General features: G+C 38.0%; 1 protein-coding gene across 8 annotated transcripts in view; it reads right to left on the bottom strand.

Moving 5' to 3' along the window:
- Positions 1-18,227, bottom strand: part of DIAPH3 (diaphanous related formin 3) — a 543,512-nt gene that overhangs the window by 210,959 nt on the left and 314,326 nt on the right. For 4 of the 8 annotated variants that reach the window (XM_081551711.1, XM_081551713.1, XM_081551707.1 and 1 more), the window contains 2 exons: positions 15,241-15,370; positions 3,301-3,425 (listed from right to left, as the gene is read on the bottom strand). In XM_081551711.1, coding sequence (XP_081407837.1) covers positions 3,301-3,425; positions 15,241-15,370 — 255 coding nt within the window. The remainder of the gene's footprint in view (positions 1-3,300; positions 3,426-15,240; positions 15,371-18,227) is intronic. The other 4 variants (XM_081551708.1, XM_081551712.1, XM_081551706.1 and 1 more) reach the window with 2 other exon arrangements.

Raw genomic sequence — 18,227 nt, 5'->3', positions numbered from 1 at the left:
AAAAAAAATGGAAAAGTGACAAATAACTTGTCATGTAAGTTCTGCGGCAAATAAAAAAATATCAAGCAGAATGATTTTTTCTATGAGACTTGGGAGACAGTGGGACAAGGAGAAAAGAGAAATGTAAAGGCTTGTGCAAGGAGAATTTTGAGGGTGATGTGCTAGGGTCTATTTGTTATTTTTCCTTAAAATAAGATATATTCCAGAATGTAAAGGTCAAAAGAAAGGAATAAGCATCGCCTGACACTAATCCTGGGATTTTCCTAGTTTCTCATGGATAAAGAATTTAAAAAGTATGTATACCTTACATATAATACTTTATATCGATATATAACAATATTGGTGACCCTACCACAAATCACATGACAAATTTTTCAGGCAAATACTTACAGTGAAATTACTCTAATTACACTTCTCACCAGACTTAGCAATTGAAAAGTAGGGTAATTATTACTAAAAAGTCAATGTGATAATGAAATAACTGTGTATGCCTTTTAAAGAATGTAATTTTGTATTTTTTAATATTAAGAAGTACATGTAAAGAAAACAAGTACTGGCAGAATAAAAATACAATATACTATAATTGAGTGCTACTCATGAAACTTCATGAAATTACAACAAAATTGTATCACTATAATATAAAACAATTAACAAATTACTTAATAGTACACTAAATCATGATTGTTTAAATATCTATTTGCATAAATGCATCATTAATAACTTTGATAACACACATATTCTTTCAGAATTGATTGATGAACCAAACGTTTGATTATGTCTTTCAACTAATAAGCACTAAGACTTAAAACATAAACAAACTGCCAGTGTTAATAACCCCAACTTTAGTTAAACACAGTTTTATTTATTGTGCATTTAGCCCCCAAATTCTTTCATTTTCTTAGATGTAAGATGCTCACAATTTGCCATTTTAATAAAATTTGTATAAATGTATTTAATGTTCAAAATCTGACTTGTTGTCAGTCCTAATTAAAGTAAACAAAGCTTTGCAATGAATGAATTTAATTACTTAGAAACTAGTATGTCTAAGATGAAAAGCAAATGAGTGCAATCTAATCTCAGCAAAGAGTATTTATGATTATAAGCTTTGTCAATAGCAAAGTGCACCAACTGTTCATATATCTGACTTCCAAGAGATACACGAATGCTAATCAGTTCATTAGAGGCATCTAGGTTGTGATATTTAGCGACAGGATGTAGGAGCTTTCTTGTCCATGGAGTATAATTGTACTCAGAATGAAAAACTGTTTCCAACAAAGCTTCATCCTTCCTGTTTCTGATTTCCTGCTGGCTGCTTTTTATGAGCTGCATACCTTTCAATAAGCCAACATCATTCAGCTTCTGTGTCATATGAACACAAATACGGATAGGTCTGGAATTGTCTGCTGAACAGGATTCTACTAACCTTATTCTCATCTCAAGAATTTATTTCAGGTCTTACGTTCCGGATAACTGAGATTCATAATTAGTACATGCACAATGTATTACTGGAAATTGTAAGCAAGTAAAACCTTTTCAAAAATGCTTTCCATCTATAGGGAACAATAACAAGTGCCTCAATGAACAGTTCTTAATGACCACAGTACTGTCACATATGGATACTGTAACATGATCAAACGGTGGGTGGGGGGAGTTACAAACGATGCAACATGTAACTCTACAATAACAAATTTAGGCTTAACCATATTTTGCCAAAGGAGAAGGTGTGGCAAACATATATTCGATGGATAAACACAGACTTCATCTTCAGTTTTCAAAACACAACCTTCTCAAATGTAGTGATAAAGACATCCCGCCTAATAAGAGAAGAAACTGTGTGGATAGGAAACATATGAAAGGAAACAAACACATTAGCATGAACTGATTATTGCTGGAGTGAATTTTTATGATATTTCCCAAAAGAGATGGTGCAGAAAGCTAAAATTGAACTAATTCACAAAGTGAAAGTATACAGTACAATAAAGTCTATGACAAGCCAAATAATAATTTTGTGATTTGCCAATTCTCAGTGAAGAAGAGATGAAAAGAGGAAAAGTAGTTATTTTAACTATCTCAGTTTAAAATAAAATATTAGGAGTATCTACTTATAAGTGCTTGTTTAGAAGTGGGTTATCCTTTCATATGGAATTCTGAAGCCCATATAGGATTTTTAAAATGTACAGTTGTAATATTTTATTATAAGGCAAAAGATATCAGTCTCTAATTTCAAAGAATGGTTTGGAGAGTAACTCAACATTAGTTTCTGAAAAAAAAAAAAGTTTATTACTTCAATTACTCATTAAAGACGAGTTCACTGACAAAGCGGGGCTTCCCTAATAGCTCAGTTGGTATAGAGTCCGCCTGCAACGCAGGAGACCACGGTTTGATTCCTGGGTCGGGAAGATCTGCTGGAGAAGGGATAGGCTACCCACTCCAGTATTCTTGGGCTTCCCTTGTGGCTCAGCTGGTAAAGAATCTGCCCGCAATGCAGGAGACCTGTGTTTGATCCCTGGGTTGGGAAGATCCCCTGGAGAAGGGAAAGGCTGCCCATTCCAGTGTATAGTCCATGGGGTAGCAAAGAGTAGGACACGACTGAGCGACTTTCACTTCCCACTGACAAAGTTAGTGAAACCAAAGATACTGAAATTCAAAGGACCTAAATTAAGCAGGACAATCCTAATGCTGTTAGTTTCTATGTATATATGCATATCTACACACATACATACACACATGTATTGGTCAATTTTATTTTGGGTCTGGAAAATACCTATATCAGTAGGATTGTGATAAGTTCAGTTTTGCTTTTTGGAGCAGTGCAGTATTTCTAAAGGAAATTTTAAAGTTTCTCGAACATGAGTTAATTTTTGATATGCAAAAATTAATTTTTGAAATTAAGCTGACAGTCACACCAGTTTATAAAGTCTTCATCTGCTTCAAAAGTATTGGTCCATTTCAAAAGTATCTATATCACAACATGATATTAAATTCAAACTTCCTCAAATTGAGTTTTCCTATCCTTTCAATTTACCATGAAGGAAATAGGGCATATGGAAGGAAAATGAGGAGAGAATGTATTAGATTAACAAAAAGGAAAAAAAGGAATGAAATTAACAGAATAAATCTCTATATTATTCATTACAGGCAAAACCCTTGGTAAATTTCCTTGCAAGAAGGTAAAGGATAAATTTTCTGTAATTAGGCATTATAGACTGATTTCTGGTTATGCAAGTACACTTAAAATGTTAAGTAAATTGTATTCCTAATTGACTAGTAATTTAAAGTTATTTAGCTATCAAAGGATATGGACATCTTTGTCACAAACTTATCATGCAAGTCTTCAGGAGGGGGAAAGATTTTCAAATCTTTCTCAAGCTGTTGAAGTTGCCTTCCCATCTGCTTCAAGTTCTTTTCCAGGGTTTCTACAGAAACTAAAAGAGAGAATATTACACGTCTTAAAAGGACGAAATTATAATATAAAAAAGTAAAATATTCTAGAAACAAAACACATGAAAAACCTTACAATAATAATGAAAAATCCACAAAAATAAAGGAAAGGTGAATTTCACTTAAAGTTTTAAAAACATTTTAATTTTTAAATCCAGAAATGAAGAAAATAAAAGATTTTTAAAAACAGGAAAATTTTGGTAAAGCTCACATACACAAACCACATATAAGAAATATCTTTTGTTGAAAATCAAAGTCCTTGACCTTTACAAACACTACAAAATAATCAGTAAATTAAGAAAAAGATGGCAAAGAAAGAGTATGTTTGTAAAATTAAATCTGTTTCAATATAATTTGAGCACTTTTCAAAATGATGGTCTTTTGAGAGGGAAAAATGTGCAAAGAAAAAATGGGGGAACTCTGCTCTTTTGTCCAAGGTCACCTACATCAGGAATGAAAAGATATCAGGGGTTATTTGAGCATCATGGGAACAAATTTCAAACTTTCTTTACTGGTACTCTGAGAACAAGTAAACTCTGTTTATTAAATAATAAAGTGTTTTTTTGTATACATTCTTGCCTAGTAAAAGTCACAAGTAATCCATGTACGGCTAAACCTAGGGGAACACACTTAAGCATTCTGTGGATAGATGCATGGTTGGAAGACAGATAAACTGTATTTTTAATTAACATTTGAATTAAATGTATTAACATACTATTGAACAAAATCACATACTTAAAATATTATGATTAAACCGCTGATCAAATTTTACTCCACACAGACACACATCAAATCTGGCAGATATCTAGAGAAAAAACAAATAAGGAACTCCCGTGTAACAAAAAGCACAAGGCAAACACTGGGAAGGAACCTAAGTGGATTATTTATTTTCTTCTGATATCTAACACATCATTCCAACACCAGCCACATCTCCAGTACCCACTGGTGTCTCTCAACTCCCTGACACTCATTGCCTGGAGTTAGCCCAGAACCCATGTGTTTACGGACTCAGTCCCATAAAGTTTGCCCTCACTTCAGAGGGCAAGTTACCGGGATCACCTGTACTTCTAACCAATGATAAATTCAAGGGTTCTCATGCACTCCCCCCACCCTATTTATTTTCTGTACTTCACTGGGATGATGCACAGAACTCGGGGAAGTACTGTACTTGCTAGTACAGCTTTTACTATAAAGGATCTAACTCAGGAATAGCCAAATGGAAGACAGGCACAGGGCAAGAGCAGGAAGGTGGGGCTGCAGAGACGTCCCATGTTCTCTGGGTGCAGGACACGCATGGCCTCCCAGAGCACCCACGTGTTCGCTGTGACACCAGGCCCCTGTGCCTCTTCATCTCAGAGTCTCGGCAAAGCCGCACAACACAGCTGCGATGAACCTAATCACTGGCTCTCGGGCAGTGTCCTATGGGATGTGACCTTTCTGATGCTTATCTCCTGTTACACCCTCTCCACCCCCAAGCCCCGGTCACACCTGTATCTAGGCCTCAGGCACCCGCGCGTCCCTCCTGTTATGTGCTTCTCTCACATACCTTGTCTTACCTCCTCACACCTTGTCAGGTTTTCATGCAAAGGCCTTCTCTGACCTCTTAACTTACATTCAAAAAAAAAAAAAGTACTGGCCTAGAATTCCACAGCTAACTACCCAACATGGTATATACTGACTTCTCTCTCTGTTCTGTACCCACCACCTAAAATGTAAACGTCAAGAGACCAGAGACTTCTTCTGCATTCATGTGCTCTACCCAGTGGGCTTCCCTGGTGGCTTATGGTAAGGAATCCACCAGGCAACGCGGGAGCAGCGGGTTCAGTCCTTGGGTCGGGAAGATCCCCTGGAGAAGAAGACGGCAGTGTACTCCAGTGTTCTTGTCTGGAAGATCCCATGGACGGCGGAGCCTGGTGGGCTACAGTCCATGGGGTCACAAAAGAGGGGAACATGACTTAGCAGCTAAACAACAACAACAGTAACTCTATCCAGTACCCCAAATGGCACCTGAGACAGAAGATATATTCAAAAACCAACTCATCAAATACTGACTGAATGAATGCATCATAAATGAGCTGCTGCTACCTTTTTTCTGTCATTCAAAGTCAGTCTAAGCCTTATTCTTTTTTGTTTGGTTGATTTTGTTTTCTGTTAGTCAAATCCTTATTAGTACAAGTGCCTAGGACACTGTTTGCTAGGCAGTGAGAGTTCAATAAACATTTTGAAAAGAATCCTTTCAAAACACATCAAAAACTATTAATGGACACTATTTCTTTTTTCCATAGAATATGTAGTTTGATAGACAGCTGCTGAGAAGCTGCCATCATGGTGACAGACATTTACATGCCACAAGGGTCTACCAACTGATCAGTTTTAAATCTCTGCTTCTGAGAAGAGAGGGGAAGGTTATCTAAGAAGACATTTTCTTCAGGTTTTCCTATGAAGGTGAATAAACATCTTTTTGAATGTTTCTATTGTTTCTATCATTTATCATCAGTATTAGTTCATATTTCCATATGGCATTTCTCAATAATCCTGGGCTAATAAATTTGATTTCACCTAACATGCAAATACCTCCAGAAAAAAAGATCTAGAAGTTGTTGAAGAGCTGCTGGAGACTCACTGGTTTCAAAGGTTGTATAGTAGTAGAAACCTTTTTTTCAAAAGAAATCTTCTACCAAACTTCAAAACACGAAATAAAACTCTAGTGTCAGGCTGAAGCACAGAGGGTAAAGAGAATCCATTTTCCAATTGCCACTCCCTATGCTGATGTATCCAACTGGTGAAAATGCATTGAGCTATACATTTATGATTTGTGCAAATTTCTATATGTATGCTATTCCCTAATTTTTAGAAAAGCACAGAAGTCTTTCAACAACATAAATCTACAAAATTCTTGGTCCTGTACACTAAAGCTTGCATACATTTCAGGCAAGATGCAGCTGGAATCCGTTCAAACAACTTTTGAGAATATATATTAAAATTATATAATAATACATTATTCACAGAGATCCATGTTTATCTGCATCATTAATAAAACCATAGGAAGATATGTGTAAATAAGAAATAATCACTGAAAAACAACAGCAACAACAACTACTATAAATGCAGAGAATATTTACACAGTGTTTACTAGGTGCTATATACAAGTTTATAAATATTTTCACACAGAAACCTACGGAATCCTCACACCAAAGCTCTAAATTAAATCCTAGTATCATCCTCAGTTCAGAGGTAAGAAAACCAGGCCCAGAGAGGATAAGAAATGGGCAGTCAGAGTTTAAACCCCAGCTGTCTAGTCTGAGAGTCTATGATGGTATTAACAGCCTCTCCCATAATATAAGGGAGAACTATCACGTTTTTATTTCACCCACTGAAATCATTTATGAGAATTATTGTAATCACTACCTGTCAATAAAACCTCCTTAAATTCAGAGGCATGTTAATAAATTTCAGTTTTTATTGCTTCACAAGCTCATCAACAATAACCCTTAAATGCCCAAACATTTCACAACATAATATAAATGTGTTTCATATATAAACCTAACACTGTAGTTACCCTTAACTATTTTATAATACTCAGAGATGATGGTGCTGCCTCCATGCCCTTATGGGAGTGATGACAGGATTCAGTTGAATAGTGTCTGCCAAACTCCACATCCACCCAGAACAACAGAATGTGACTTATTTTCAAACAGGGTCTTTGTAAAGAGTTAAGGATCTCAAGATGAAATCACCCTGGATCTTGGGTGGACCTAAATCAGATGACTGGTGTCTTTATAGTGAGAAGTGAGGATACAGGGACACAGAGAAGAAAGCAGTATGAAAACTGAGGGCAGAGCAATGGCAAGACTTGCTGGCAGACTTGCTCGCAGCCATTAGCCGCTAAGAGAGAGGCATTGGATGGCTCCTCCACAGAGGCTCCAGAAGAACCCAATCTTACCAACATCTGGATTTCTGTATTCCTAACATCTAGGTACTAAATTTATGCTGTTTAAAGCGACCTGGTGTGTAGTGATAGCTCATGGCAGCCCTAGGAAACTAATACAACTACTAATTCAAGACTCGGCAAGCTATATAAACACAGTCTGGTTCTGGGAAGCAGTTAGCAGTTCTATCTTCAGTATCTTATCAGCTCCACCACTCTTCACTCGGTTGGTTACATGTCAACCTTGTGAGTAATGAAATTCAGCAGCCAGCCATAACTGTGTTTGCTCCATCCATTGCTTAGGCTTCTTTATAGTACATAGATTTGTTATATTTAAGCTATCCTTCAGAACACCCTGGAGTTTTCTTTTATCTACCTGGTTTGTAATTTCCCACTTCATGTTGCAAAATTGAAGTGCAGTAAATACTGCTTTCCACCCAGCAGTCTAAGAAAGCTCCAAGACCTTGGCTGTCCCTGCTGCCCCTGTCCTGTTGCTTGATGCTAGCTCTGGCTCATAGGTGACAGTGACAGAACTGTTCAAGTAGCTATTGCAAATCTGCAGGAGGACAAAAATCTGCAAACACTGTAAACTGTTAGTTTCTCCAAAAGATTAACACTGTATTGATGCCACTTTCAGTCTGCTAACCTCCAAAAAGATATAGAGGTCTTCCTGATGCAGTTTTCTTCTTCACCATCATCTATCAGCCCAAGCAGCAGCCAATTCAGGAAATGTTCCTGGCTCCATATCTCAGAAAGCAATCTTTAACTGCAAGTAGTTCCTTCATGCCAGTGTATTTCAATGTCAGTCTACAGAGTCCTTAATCCTTCTAGAGATTTTGGCCATATTCTTCCTATACTCCTTTCTGCTGCCTTCCAAAACAGTTTACATTTGTATCATAAAATAGTGTAATATTTACAACCTCACCTGCAAGTCACCAATTTCAACTTTTGATGCCAAATTTACTTAGATAGTCCATGGAAATAAAGTGGCAAGATTTAAGGAAAATGCTGCTCACCAAACAACTTGAGCCTATTGGTTCTTTACCAGTACACCATATTCCCAGTGCACTATAAATATTTTTCATAAATCCTACAATTACCTTGTGAATGATTCAGTTGTATTTCATCATACCCTTTGATGTTAAAAGTGTTAACTTGTTGAATGTAAAATTTTACATATATGGCCCTTTTAGTAAGTATATGCAAACCTACATGTGAATTGCCTTTTTAAAATTAATTTATTTTTAATCATATTTAATTTGTAGTAATATTAAAATTGCTTTACAATTTCTGAGTATATGTATTAGATGGCTAGAGATGGTCAAAATAGATCATTGAGACACAACTAAACAGGAGTCACAGACTAGCTTTCAAGACATAGCTTCTTACTCGCCATCTACATGTAGAGTAATACTTTCACTATTTCCACACGCTAATAAAAAAAAAGGGTAAAACCATCTATTCATATCTCAATTTTGGAAAAGTATCAATAGATAATTCAGAGTGCAAATAGTCTTTGTTGGCTACTTGCTTACAAGAAAAAATCAACTATTATACAGTAGCAAAACAGAGAGTGGTAAAGAAATATATGCAGATGTGGTGAGCAAAAGACATGATGAAACAAAACTGAAACTTGTAAATTTAGCTCAATGTAAATGAATGCATTCTAAAATAAAATCCAGGAGATGTCAGAACGTACTCTGAAAATTAAATGTAAACACTCATGAATATATTTATTTAGAATGCCTCAATATTTCCTCATACATATACTAATTTATGTGTCATGCCTATTCAAGACAGAATTGATGCATACTTGTGATTATTTAAAATCATGTGATAATTTATGGTTTGTATAAGAACCTTTGCTATTCCTAAACTGATTACTAGTGACCACCCAACACTGCAGGTCTATGATTGTTTCTTCAAGTTATCTGATGAAGTCAAAAATCATGCAGTATAGGCCACTCTGGGTTTCCTAGGTGGCTTAGTGGTAAAGAATCCACCTGCCAAGCAGGAGATGCAGGTTCAATCCCTGGATCAGGAAGATCCCTTGGAGAAGGAAATGGCAACCCATTCCAGTATTCTTGTTTGGGAAATCCCACGTACAGAGAAACCTGGCGGGCTACAGTCCATGGGGTCACAAAAGAGTCGGACACAACTTAGCAACCAAACAACAACACAAAATAGGCCATCCTAAAGCCAAAAAACTAAGCAAGAAAAACGTTTCAAGTTATCATATTAATTCCTAAGTTTGGCTTCTTCTGCAGCAGCTCTCCTTGGCTCGTACTTCCTCTCCTGTGCACTCACAGGGCTGGTCTCTGCATGCTCACCCATGACATCTCCTCTGTGTCTTCAAACTGCCTTTTCTTAGAAGGATACCAGTCAGATTGTATTAGGGCCCACCCTAAGAGTCCCATTTTAACTTAATCACCAGTTTAAGGGCCCTATCTCCATATACAGTCACATTCTGAGGTACTAGGTTCAACATATGAAGGGCTCCAATATCTGGGGACAGAATTCAGCCCATAACAATATATTTTGTGCTCTTTATTGACAATTCAGTTAAAGCGATATCGTACATGGTTGTTTTTTCTTTTAACTAAATAATATTATAAAAGGCCCCCAACCAATGTGTCCTGTCAAATTATTTCATTGTATTAGCAGACATACACACTAATGTGTATATTCATAAAACTCTAGAATTTTACAGTTGATCTGAAATACCAAAATAATTATTTATCCTGCAAAACTATGAGACTCCAACATTAGTCTTCATGACACAATGGTTCCAAAAATTATGTCAGTTGTGTTGTTAATTTTGTTGCACAATAAATATTTTTAACATTTAAAATATAAAATGAAGCTGAAATAATAACTAATGCTGAATATCTAAAATACATATCCAACTTGCTAATATATTTTTAATTGTCATTTTTGGAAGTCTATAGCATAAGGAGGTTAATGGAAGCCTTTGAAAATGCTTTCTGCTTGTTACAGCAGATGAATTAGAAATTTTCAAACACTGTGCATTTCCAGGTGGCAGCCACCTGGAAATTAAGCGCTCTAAGCGCTCACAGTAGGTAAACAAAAGACAAACATTCAGTATTTAGTAAGGCATTTATCATAAAATGTTGGAAAGTCACGAGGAATTGAAAACCAGGAGATGTATTTGACTAGACAAATATTTGGGTCAGACCAAGGAATTACTAGCTAAAAGCAAGCAAACTGTCTTAAAAGCAGAGAGGTCTATAAAATGGAGCAAACAAAAACTCAAATATAAAGCATCAAATAATGCTCCTGAAAGCTGAAAATGTAGAAATGGAAAAAGTGAAAAAAAAAAAAAAAAAAGAAACGGGCAATCATGAAACCCACTCTGAAAATACACTGAATATTGCCCTCTCTCTGGAAGCTACTTCCTTTCTCAGCAGTTCCAGGAATAGTGGTTAACACTGAGTAGTAGTCCTTAAACAGCGGTCTAAGACTTTCTGGAAAATCTAAAAATGTACCCTTAAATACAGACTGGAATACACAGAAACCTAAGTGAGGCTCCCAGCAAGCACCAGGAAGAAGTACCAAGGGGAAAGGACATTTACCGCAAGATGCCTGACCCAGGAGAGACCTTTCCAGACACAGCAGCCACTTCCCACAGAAAGCACCACCCAGTTCTCAGCTGAGGTGTGAAGGGCTCCAAAGAGTCAGGGGAATGAGAGAAAGGAACTCAGGAGACAGTGGGCCAAGAAGGATTTTTTCAAGTAAATCAAATTTGGGGAGGAGACAGTAAGCAGTCGTAATCAAGAGCCACGTTTACAGCAAAGTGTGATCTATACATTGCAACGTAGCTGGAGATGAAAAGTAAGCTGTTGGATATACAAGTGTGGAGCTTAGAAGGAAGTCTAGAAAAAAAATTTGTAAGTCATTAATTTAATGATTCTATTTACGCCCTTTGGGACTAAAGAGATCACCTAAGGAGAAGCTACAGGGAGCAAAAAAGAGAAGGACTCAGTATTAGCCCAGTACTAACAGCACTACTGAAAAGGCGTACAGAGGGAGAGGAAGTCAAGTATGTGAGAGGAGAAGGGAGGAGGCAGTCGGGACAGAAGTCAGATGGGAGTGAGGTAACCAGGGCAACGCCAGGACACAGAAACCACACCTTGGACCAGCAGCAAGACAGGCCACAGTTCCTGACACAGTAATCACACAGCGTGTGCTTGCTAAATGAATGAGTGAATAAGTGAGTTACAAAACACATTAGCATGGCATCTCGAGAATTCAGGGTTAACTATCTAGGGCAGAATGGAAATACGTGGAAGAGCTATAGTAGTAGTAGTAGTGATAGTCGCTCAGTCGTGTCCGACTCTTTGCGACCCCGTGGACTATAGCCTGCCAGGCTCCTCTGTCCTTGGAATTCTTCAGTCAATATTGGAGTGGGTAGCCATTCCCTTCTCCAGAGGATCTTCCAACTCAGGGATCGAATACAGGTCTCCTGCATTGCAGGCAGATTCTTTACAATCTGAGTCACCAGGGAAGAGCTATAATATCCTAAAAAGACATGGGTTCAACAAGGTGAAATTGTAAATTTACCTTGGTATTATTTTCATACATTCCAAAATCCACAAAGTTTGGTCCTTTTTTCTAATCATTAGTAAAATACCATTCCAATTTCATGATGAAATTATTGTGAAATAATCAGTAAAACCATCATGGATTAGAGTTCATTAATTTCAACTGTTTAGACCAGGGGAAAATGTATCCAACCCTTAGAAATCCATAAAGGAAAGAAATATTACAATGGTATACAGTCATACAATAATGACCCAAAATATTTTCACCGAAATACAACAGGAAAGCTGTAGGCCATTATCTTTTAGCAGACAAGCAGCCCTAATGAAGTAGATTCTTGAAAATTGTCATACGGGTAAGCTCATTAGTTGTAATGAAAGTTCTCCCTGCTGATCCAGGAGTACCTAATGGCCAGGATTTGTTGTGTCTCAAAAACAAAGATACTTTTTAATTCATGTGATAGCTCATTGAGGAGACTTCAAATCTGGAAACTTTCAAATGATGATATAAAATACAAGAGCACTGAAACTTTCCTAAAGCAAACTGACTTATTTCATCTAAAACATTATATTTATTCCTCTAAAATCTCATCCATTAATAAGCTAATACAATCATAAAAAGAAACTAGGCTCAACAATCACCTACAATATAAAAAAATTCTCTCAGTGATGGCTTTTCTATTTCAAATATGAAGTTGGCTGCTCCCTGTGAAACTCGTTCACGGCATCTGCTGACCCATACACATATGCATGCCTCTACTGTAACAGATGGAAACTAAAACCTCCAAGGCCCCAGAATACCCGCATAGAAACACCAAAAGAGAAAGCAGAAGAATCTCATTACCAAGTTACAACTCTGCAAGCAAGCCCTTATGAAAGTTAAACATTTCTCAAAAGCAAAATATAATATTTATACTGGATTTTTAGCACAATCAAATGAGTCACAATAGATAAATGACATTTTGAAAACTTAATTCATAACAAAAACTGTTAGAAAATAAGTTCTACAATAAAAAATACATCTGAGAACTTCCATGGTGGCACAGTGGATAAGAATCAGCCTGTCGATGCAGGGGACACGGGTTCGATCCTGTTCTGGGAAAGTGTCATGTGCCTCGGGGGCACTGTGCCATGTGCACACCTAGGGCCCGTGCTCCACCACAAGAGAATGCGCCTCAGGGAGAGGCCCGCACGCCGCGGCCAGGAGCAGTGCCAGCCCCACCACCAGAGGAAGCCCAGGTGCAGCAAAGGAGACCCAGCGCAGCCCCAGTAAAGACATAGAACTTTATTTTTAAAAAGGACACCTGAAAGAGAAGCATATTCCAGCTTACTGTTCGGTTTTAGAACTAGTAGGAAAGATGGTGAAGTGATCAGAAATGCAAACTGCTATTATCAGAAAAGGCCCACACTGATTGAATTCTTTTTAAAGACCTAATGCTGGTATAAGCTGTTATAACAACTACTCAACCATCTTTTCCCCAGAAAAAGAAATTCCTCCATATTTCAAGGCACTTGGTAACACTTTTTCATCTGTTAATTATCAAGCTTAACGTTCATCAAGAAAACCCACTTTCAATTCTTTTTCATCCTGTGTACTCAAATTTTATTCCAAAATTTCAGAAAATTTGTTTTAAGAACGTTATCATCCTTGAATTAATGAACTTAATCACTGAAAAGCTATTTTGAGTATCAGTAAGTCATTTTAAATGTTTTTCTTTTCTCCTCTGTGCTCTTTTGCTCAATCTCACATTGTTTATTATGAGAAAATTATTTGGATTATTTTCTCTTCTTAAATTCCCTTAAAACATTTACACCTATACATACAGACATCATCTTCTTGCCAAGAACATTTTATGGAAGCACAAGTGCAAACTAAGGAGTAGTCCAATGTCATTAGAACATTAGACTGCAAGAAAGAAAAGTTTAAAAGGTTACTTCATGTCTTAAAAAAAGATTGTTTCCAACTTTTTTTTTCAACAGCTGTACCAGATATACACTTCAAAGAAACATATATCTCAGGAAAAAAATGTGAAAGAATTTCTCATGCAGGCACATGCCTCTCTGCCAAAGAAGTGCTACAAACCCCACTTTATAAAAGAAATAGTTTCATAGGAGTATGAAATAATAAAAGTGATTTTTAAAAGAAATATTCACTGCTGCTGCTGCTGCTAAGTCGCTTCAGTCGTGTCTGACTCTGTGCGACCCCATAGACGGCAGCCCACCAGGCTCCGCCGTCCCTGGGATTCTCCAGGCAAGAATACTGGAGTGGGTTGCCATTTCCTTCTCCAGTGCATGAAAGGGAAAAGTGAAAGTGAAGTCACTCAGTCGTGTCTGACTCTTAGCGACCCCATGAACTGCAGCCTACCAGGCTCCTCCGTCCATGGGATTTTCCAGGCAAGAGTACTGGAGTGGGGTGCCATTGCCTTCTCCAGAAATATTCACTATAATACAGGAAAAAAGTATCCTTCTTTAAGTTGATAAATAACCAGTGGCCTACACATAAAGAATACAGATATTCTCCCAGTTCAAATGCGGTATCTTCCAAAATGTATATCCATACATTTGTACATATTCACACACATGTGTACTCATAAATTCATTTTTTGAGTCAAGTAAAGTTTTGTCCCACAGAACGGATGTGATATACAACCTAGATTCTTCAGATGATCAAAACATTGCCTAAGTCATATTCAAAGCAAATATAAATAATATCAATAGGGCCTATCGTTTCTCTGACCCTTTCTATAACCAGATACAAACCCACAGTGGGGATAAGGCGGTCAGAAACTGGGGCATCAGGGAGGAGTCACCGGAATCTCTGGCAGTCCGGTACCCCGGGGCAAAGGAAGCACACGCTACCTGCAGGGCAGGCGGATGGAGCTTCAGAATTCAGGCCAGGGGGACACTGACTGCAGGCGCGCGGTTCAGGCACACAGTCACCACAGGTGGCTGTGAGTGACCCTCGTCCAAGGAGCACCGTACTGGCCACAGTGCGGGGGCTCGGCAGAGGTGGGGCTGCAGGCGCTCACGAGGCTTAGACAGCAGAGCTCCAAGCTCCTGAAGAGAGGGTCTCATTACCCAATCAAACAAGCTAAACTCATAGCTGCAGAAATGACAATTCATAAAGTAAATGTCCTGTAACTTTCTCTCTAATTTTAAAATGATGCATTCAGTATACGCATCACATGTGCATCATATGTGATGCACAGAAAACACTGTGACAAAGAGGAGAGCACGTTCAAATAAAAGGCATTATTTTCTATACCATCTTAAGACCCAGAATATGAAAATGTTTTCTATCAAAGCACAAACCTTTACTAGCTTTGTCCAAATGTCCCAAATCATCCACAAAGTTCAGGATATCAGGATGCTTTTCTTCACATATTTCCACAAGAAAATGAAGAAGTGTTGTTTTCTGATCTGCTGATTTTGTGTCCTTTAGCTAAACAGAATGAGAGGGAGAAAAAAATACAGAGAATCAAAAATATTTTGATAATCTTTTTATTTAAATAATGTTAATCCTGCTTCTTACAGATAAGAAACAAATCAGTTCTAAAACTAGTTAATGCTGTTTTTGAAAATCCAATGTTTAAACACTTGAAAAGCAAGTTATCATATATTATTCTTTGGTCTAAATCATTAATATTTCCTGTAAAGAAGGAATAAGCTTAATTCAATCTAGTATGCAATATTTCATGGGAGGAAAATACATGGTAAAATGCTCAGGAAAACAGGACAACCTAAGAATCTATATAATATCAGCACTTAAAACAGCCTCACACACTTGTTCATTTTTTCATTTGGCACATATTTATAGAATGCCTGCTAGATACTACAGGAGTTGGAGGTGCAACAACAAATAAATCATTCCTCAGGAAGCCATTTAGTGTAAAAAAAGGAAAATATATATTTCTTCCTGTGTGACAAAGAGTATGGTAAAAATAATCACACTGCATGCCTAGGAGGACAGGGTACCTGCACTGAACAGCAGCAGAAAGGAAGTGGTACGGGGCTGCAGAGGCAAAGGAAAACCTCAAAGGCACAGTATCAGAGCATTTGAATAAGACCAAAGATGAGGAAGAAAGTGGCACTTTAGAGGAGTCTAACTGACTCCAGAATAAAAGTGTATGTTGGGGAGAGCGGGAAGTAGAGAGAGTAGACAGAAATCTGAGAAGGAAAACGCCAGAAAATTACAAGAAAGGCAGAGCACTCTGTGGATAAAGAATCCTGATCCCCAAGAGCTGGGAGGTTTTTAACTACATGAGAGAGAACCAGGCGTACATTTTAGAAAGGTCCTCCCAGCACAGTGTGGATGGAAGATTAGAGCGAGGGCAAGAACAGAGCAGGAAGAATGATTTTTAAAGCTGCAGTAATAATCCAGGCAGTCAAAGAAAACAGACTGTGCTGCAGCAACGCCTTCGGCATGAGACAAGGGGACGAGGTGGGCATGGATGCGCACGTGATGCCCTTCACCACCGCTGAACAGAGAGGACGAGAAGGAAGGCTTGGGCGGGGCAGAGGAAAAACAATTGCTTCAGTTTGGGACAAGGGAGTTTGAAGCTTCTCAGTAACATCTAAGTGCAGACGTTGGGAAAGGATGGAGATGTATGTAAGTGTAGCACAATCTTTCACTATATTTCATTTCTTAATCTATTTTTCATTATAGCTGTCTAAGTTTTTCAGGCAAGTTTTTCCTAATCATTTGTAAATATGAAATTTAAAAATGATACATATACTGTATATGTTTCTGTACTGAATGTACCTCTGTGCTTTACACAAAAAGACTATAAGACAGGAAAGACAATTTTGCTCCCTAAGAATCAACTTTTTATCCCTTGAGGGTGATAAACTGTAGCGAATACTTAGTTAGAATTTAGAGGACTGAACTATTCTAGGAGTACCAGTTTGTGAGCTTTTAGTCTCCAAAGCTAAAGAAACACAAATCAGTATAATAAAAGAAAGGAGAAAAGAGACTTGAAGAGAAGACCAGGATGGACGGACCCTAAATCAAAGGGCAGGCTACAAACCAGGTATAAACAGCGGTCAGCTTGGGTTTTGTGAGTGGAGGGGGTAGGGGGTACCATGTGTGAACAGGCAAATACACAACCTGGTAGTGTTCCCTGTGAATGAGTAATGAACCAGATCAGATAAACACAAGGCAGGAAAAAATCAGGATTTAATTTAGAACTGGTGAGATTCCTGCTATACTTAACTGTACAGTCCTACTTACTTGCTTACTTTTCAACAATTTCCTACTTTAATATACATTAAATCCATGGTTTTTCCAGTAGTCATGTACGGATGTGAGAGTTGGACTATAAAGAAAGCTGAGCACCGAAGAATTGATGCTTTTGAACTGTGGTGTTGTCTTGAGAGTCCCTTGGACAGCAAGGAGATCAAACCAGTCAACCCTGAAAGAAATCAATCCTGAATATTCATTGGAAGGACGGATGCTGAAGCTGAAGCTCCAGTACTTTGGCCACCTGATGGGAAGAGCTGACTCACTAGAAAAGACCCTGATGCTGGGGAAGATTGAAGGCGGGAGGAGAAGGGGATGACAGAGGATGAGATGGTTGGATGGCATCACTGACTCGATAACATGAGCTTGAGCAAACTCTGGGAGTTGGTGATGCACAGGGAAGCCTGGCGTTAGATGGCATCATTGTCTCAATGGACATGAAAGTGAAAGTTTTAGATGCTTAGTTGTGTGAAATTCTTTGTAACCCCATGGACTATAGTACACCAGGCTCCTCTGTCCATGGAATTCTCCAGGCAAGAACACTGGGAACAGTTTGCCATTCCCTTCTCCAGGGGATCTTCCCAATCCAGGATTGAACCCAGGTCTCCTGCATTGGAGGAGGATTCTTTACAATCTGAGCCCCCAGGGAAGCCCCCAATGGACATGAGTTTGAGCAAATTCCAGGAGAGAGTGAAGGACAGAGAAGGCAGGTGTGCTGTAGTCCATAGGGTCTCAAAGAGCTGAACACAATGGAGTGACTGAACAACAATAATATACATATATATGTATGCATACACATATAGATATATACATACATCCATATGTATTTTTTCAAAATCTATGTCAATAAATATTATATCACTATCAGAAAAACATCAAATGAAAGTTACTATCCAATTGTGGCAGAAAGATACATTCTGGGTCATCACAAACACTAACACACACAATATACTGATGCAAAAACTATCTTGTCCCTGGAAATATCCATTCATGCTGCTACTGCTGCTAAGTCGCGTCATAGACGGCAGCCCACCAGGCTCCCCCGTCCCTGGGATTCTCC

Source organism: Giraffa tippelskirchi, chromosome 12 (genome assembly GCF_054371585.1).
Source record: "Giraffa tippelskirchi isolate mGirTip1 chromosome 12, T2T-mGirTip1v1.2.pri, whole genome shotgun sequence".
Lineage (NCBI taxonomy): Eukaryota > Metazoa > Chordata > Mammalia > Artiodactyla > Giraffidae > Giraffa > Giraffa tippelskirchi.
This window is presented reverse-complemented; position numbering and strand designations above follow the sequence as displayed.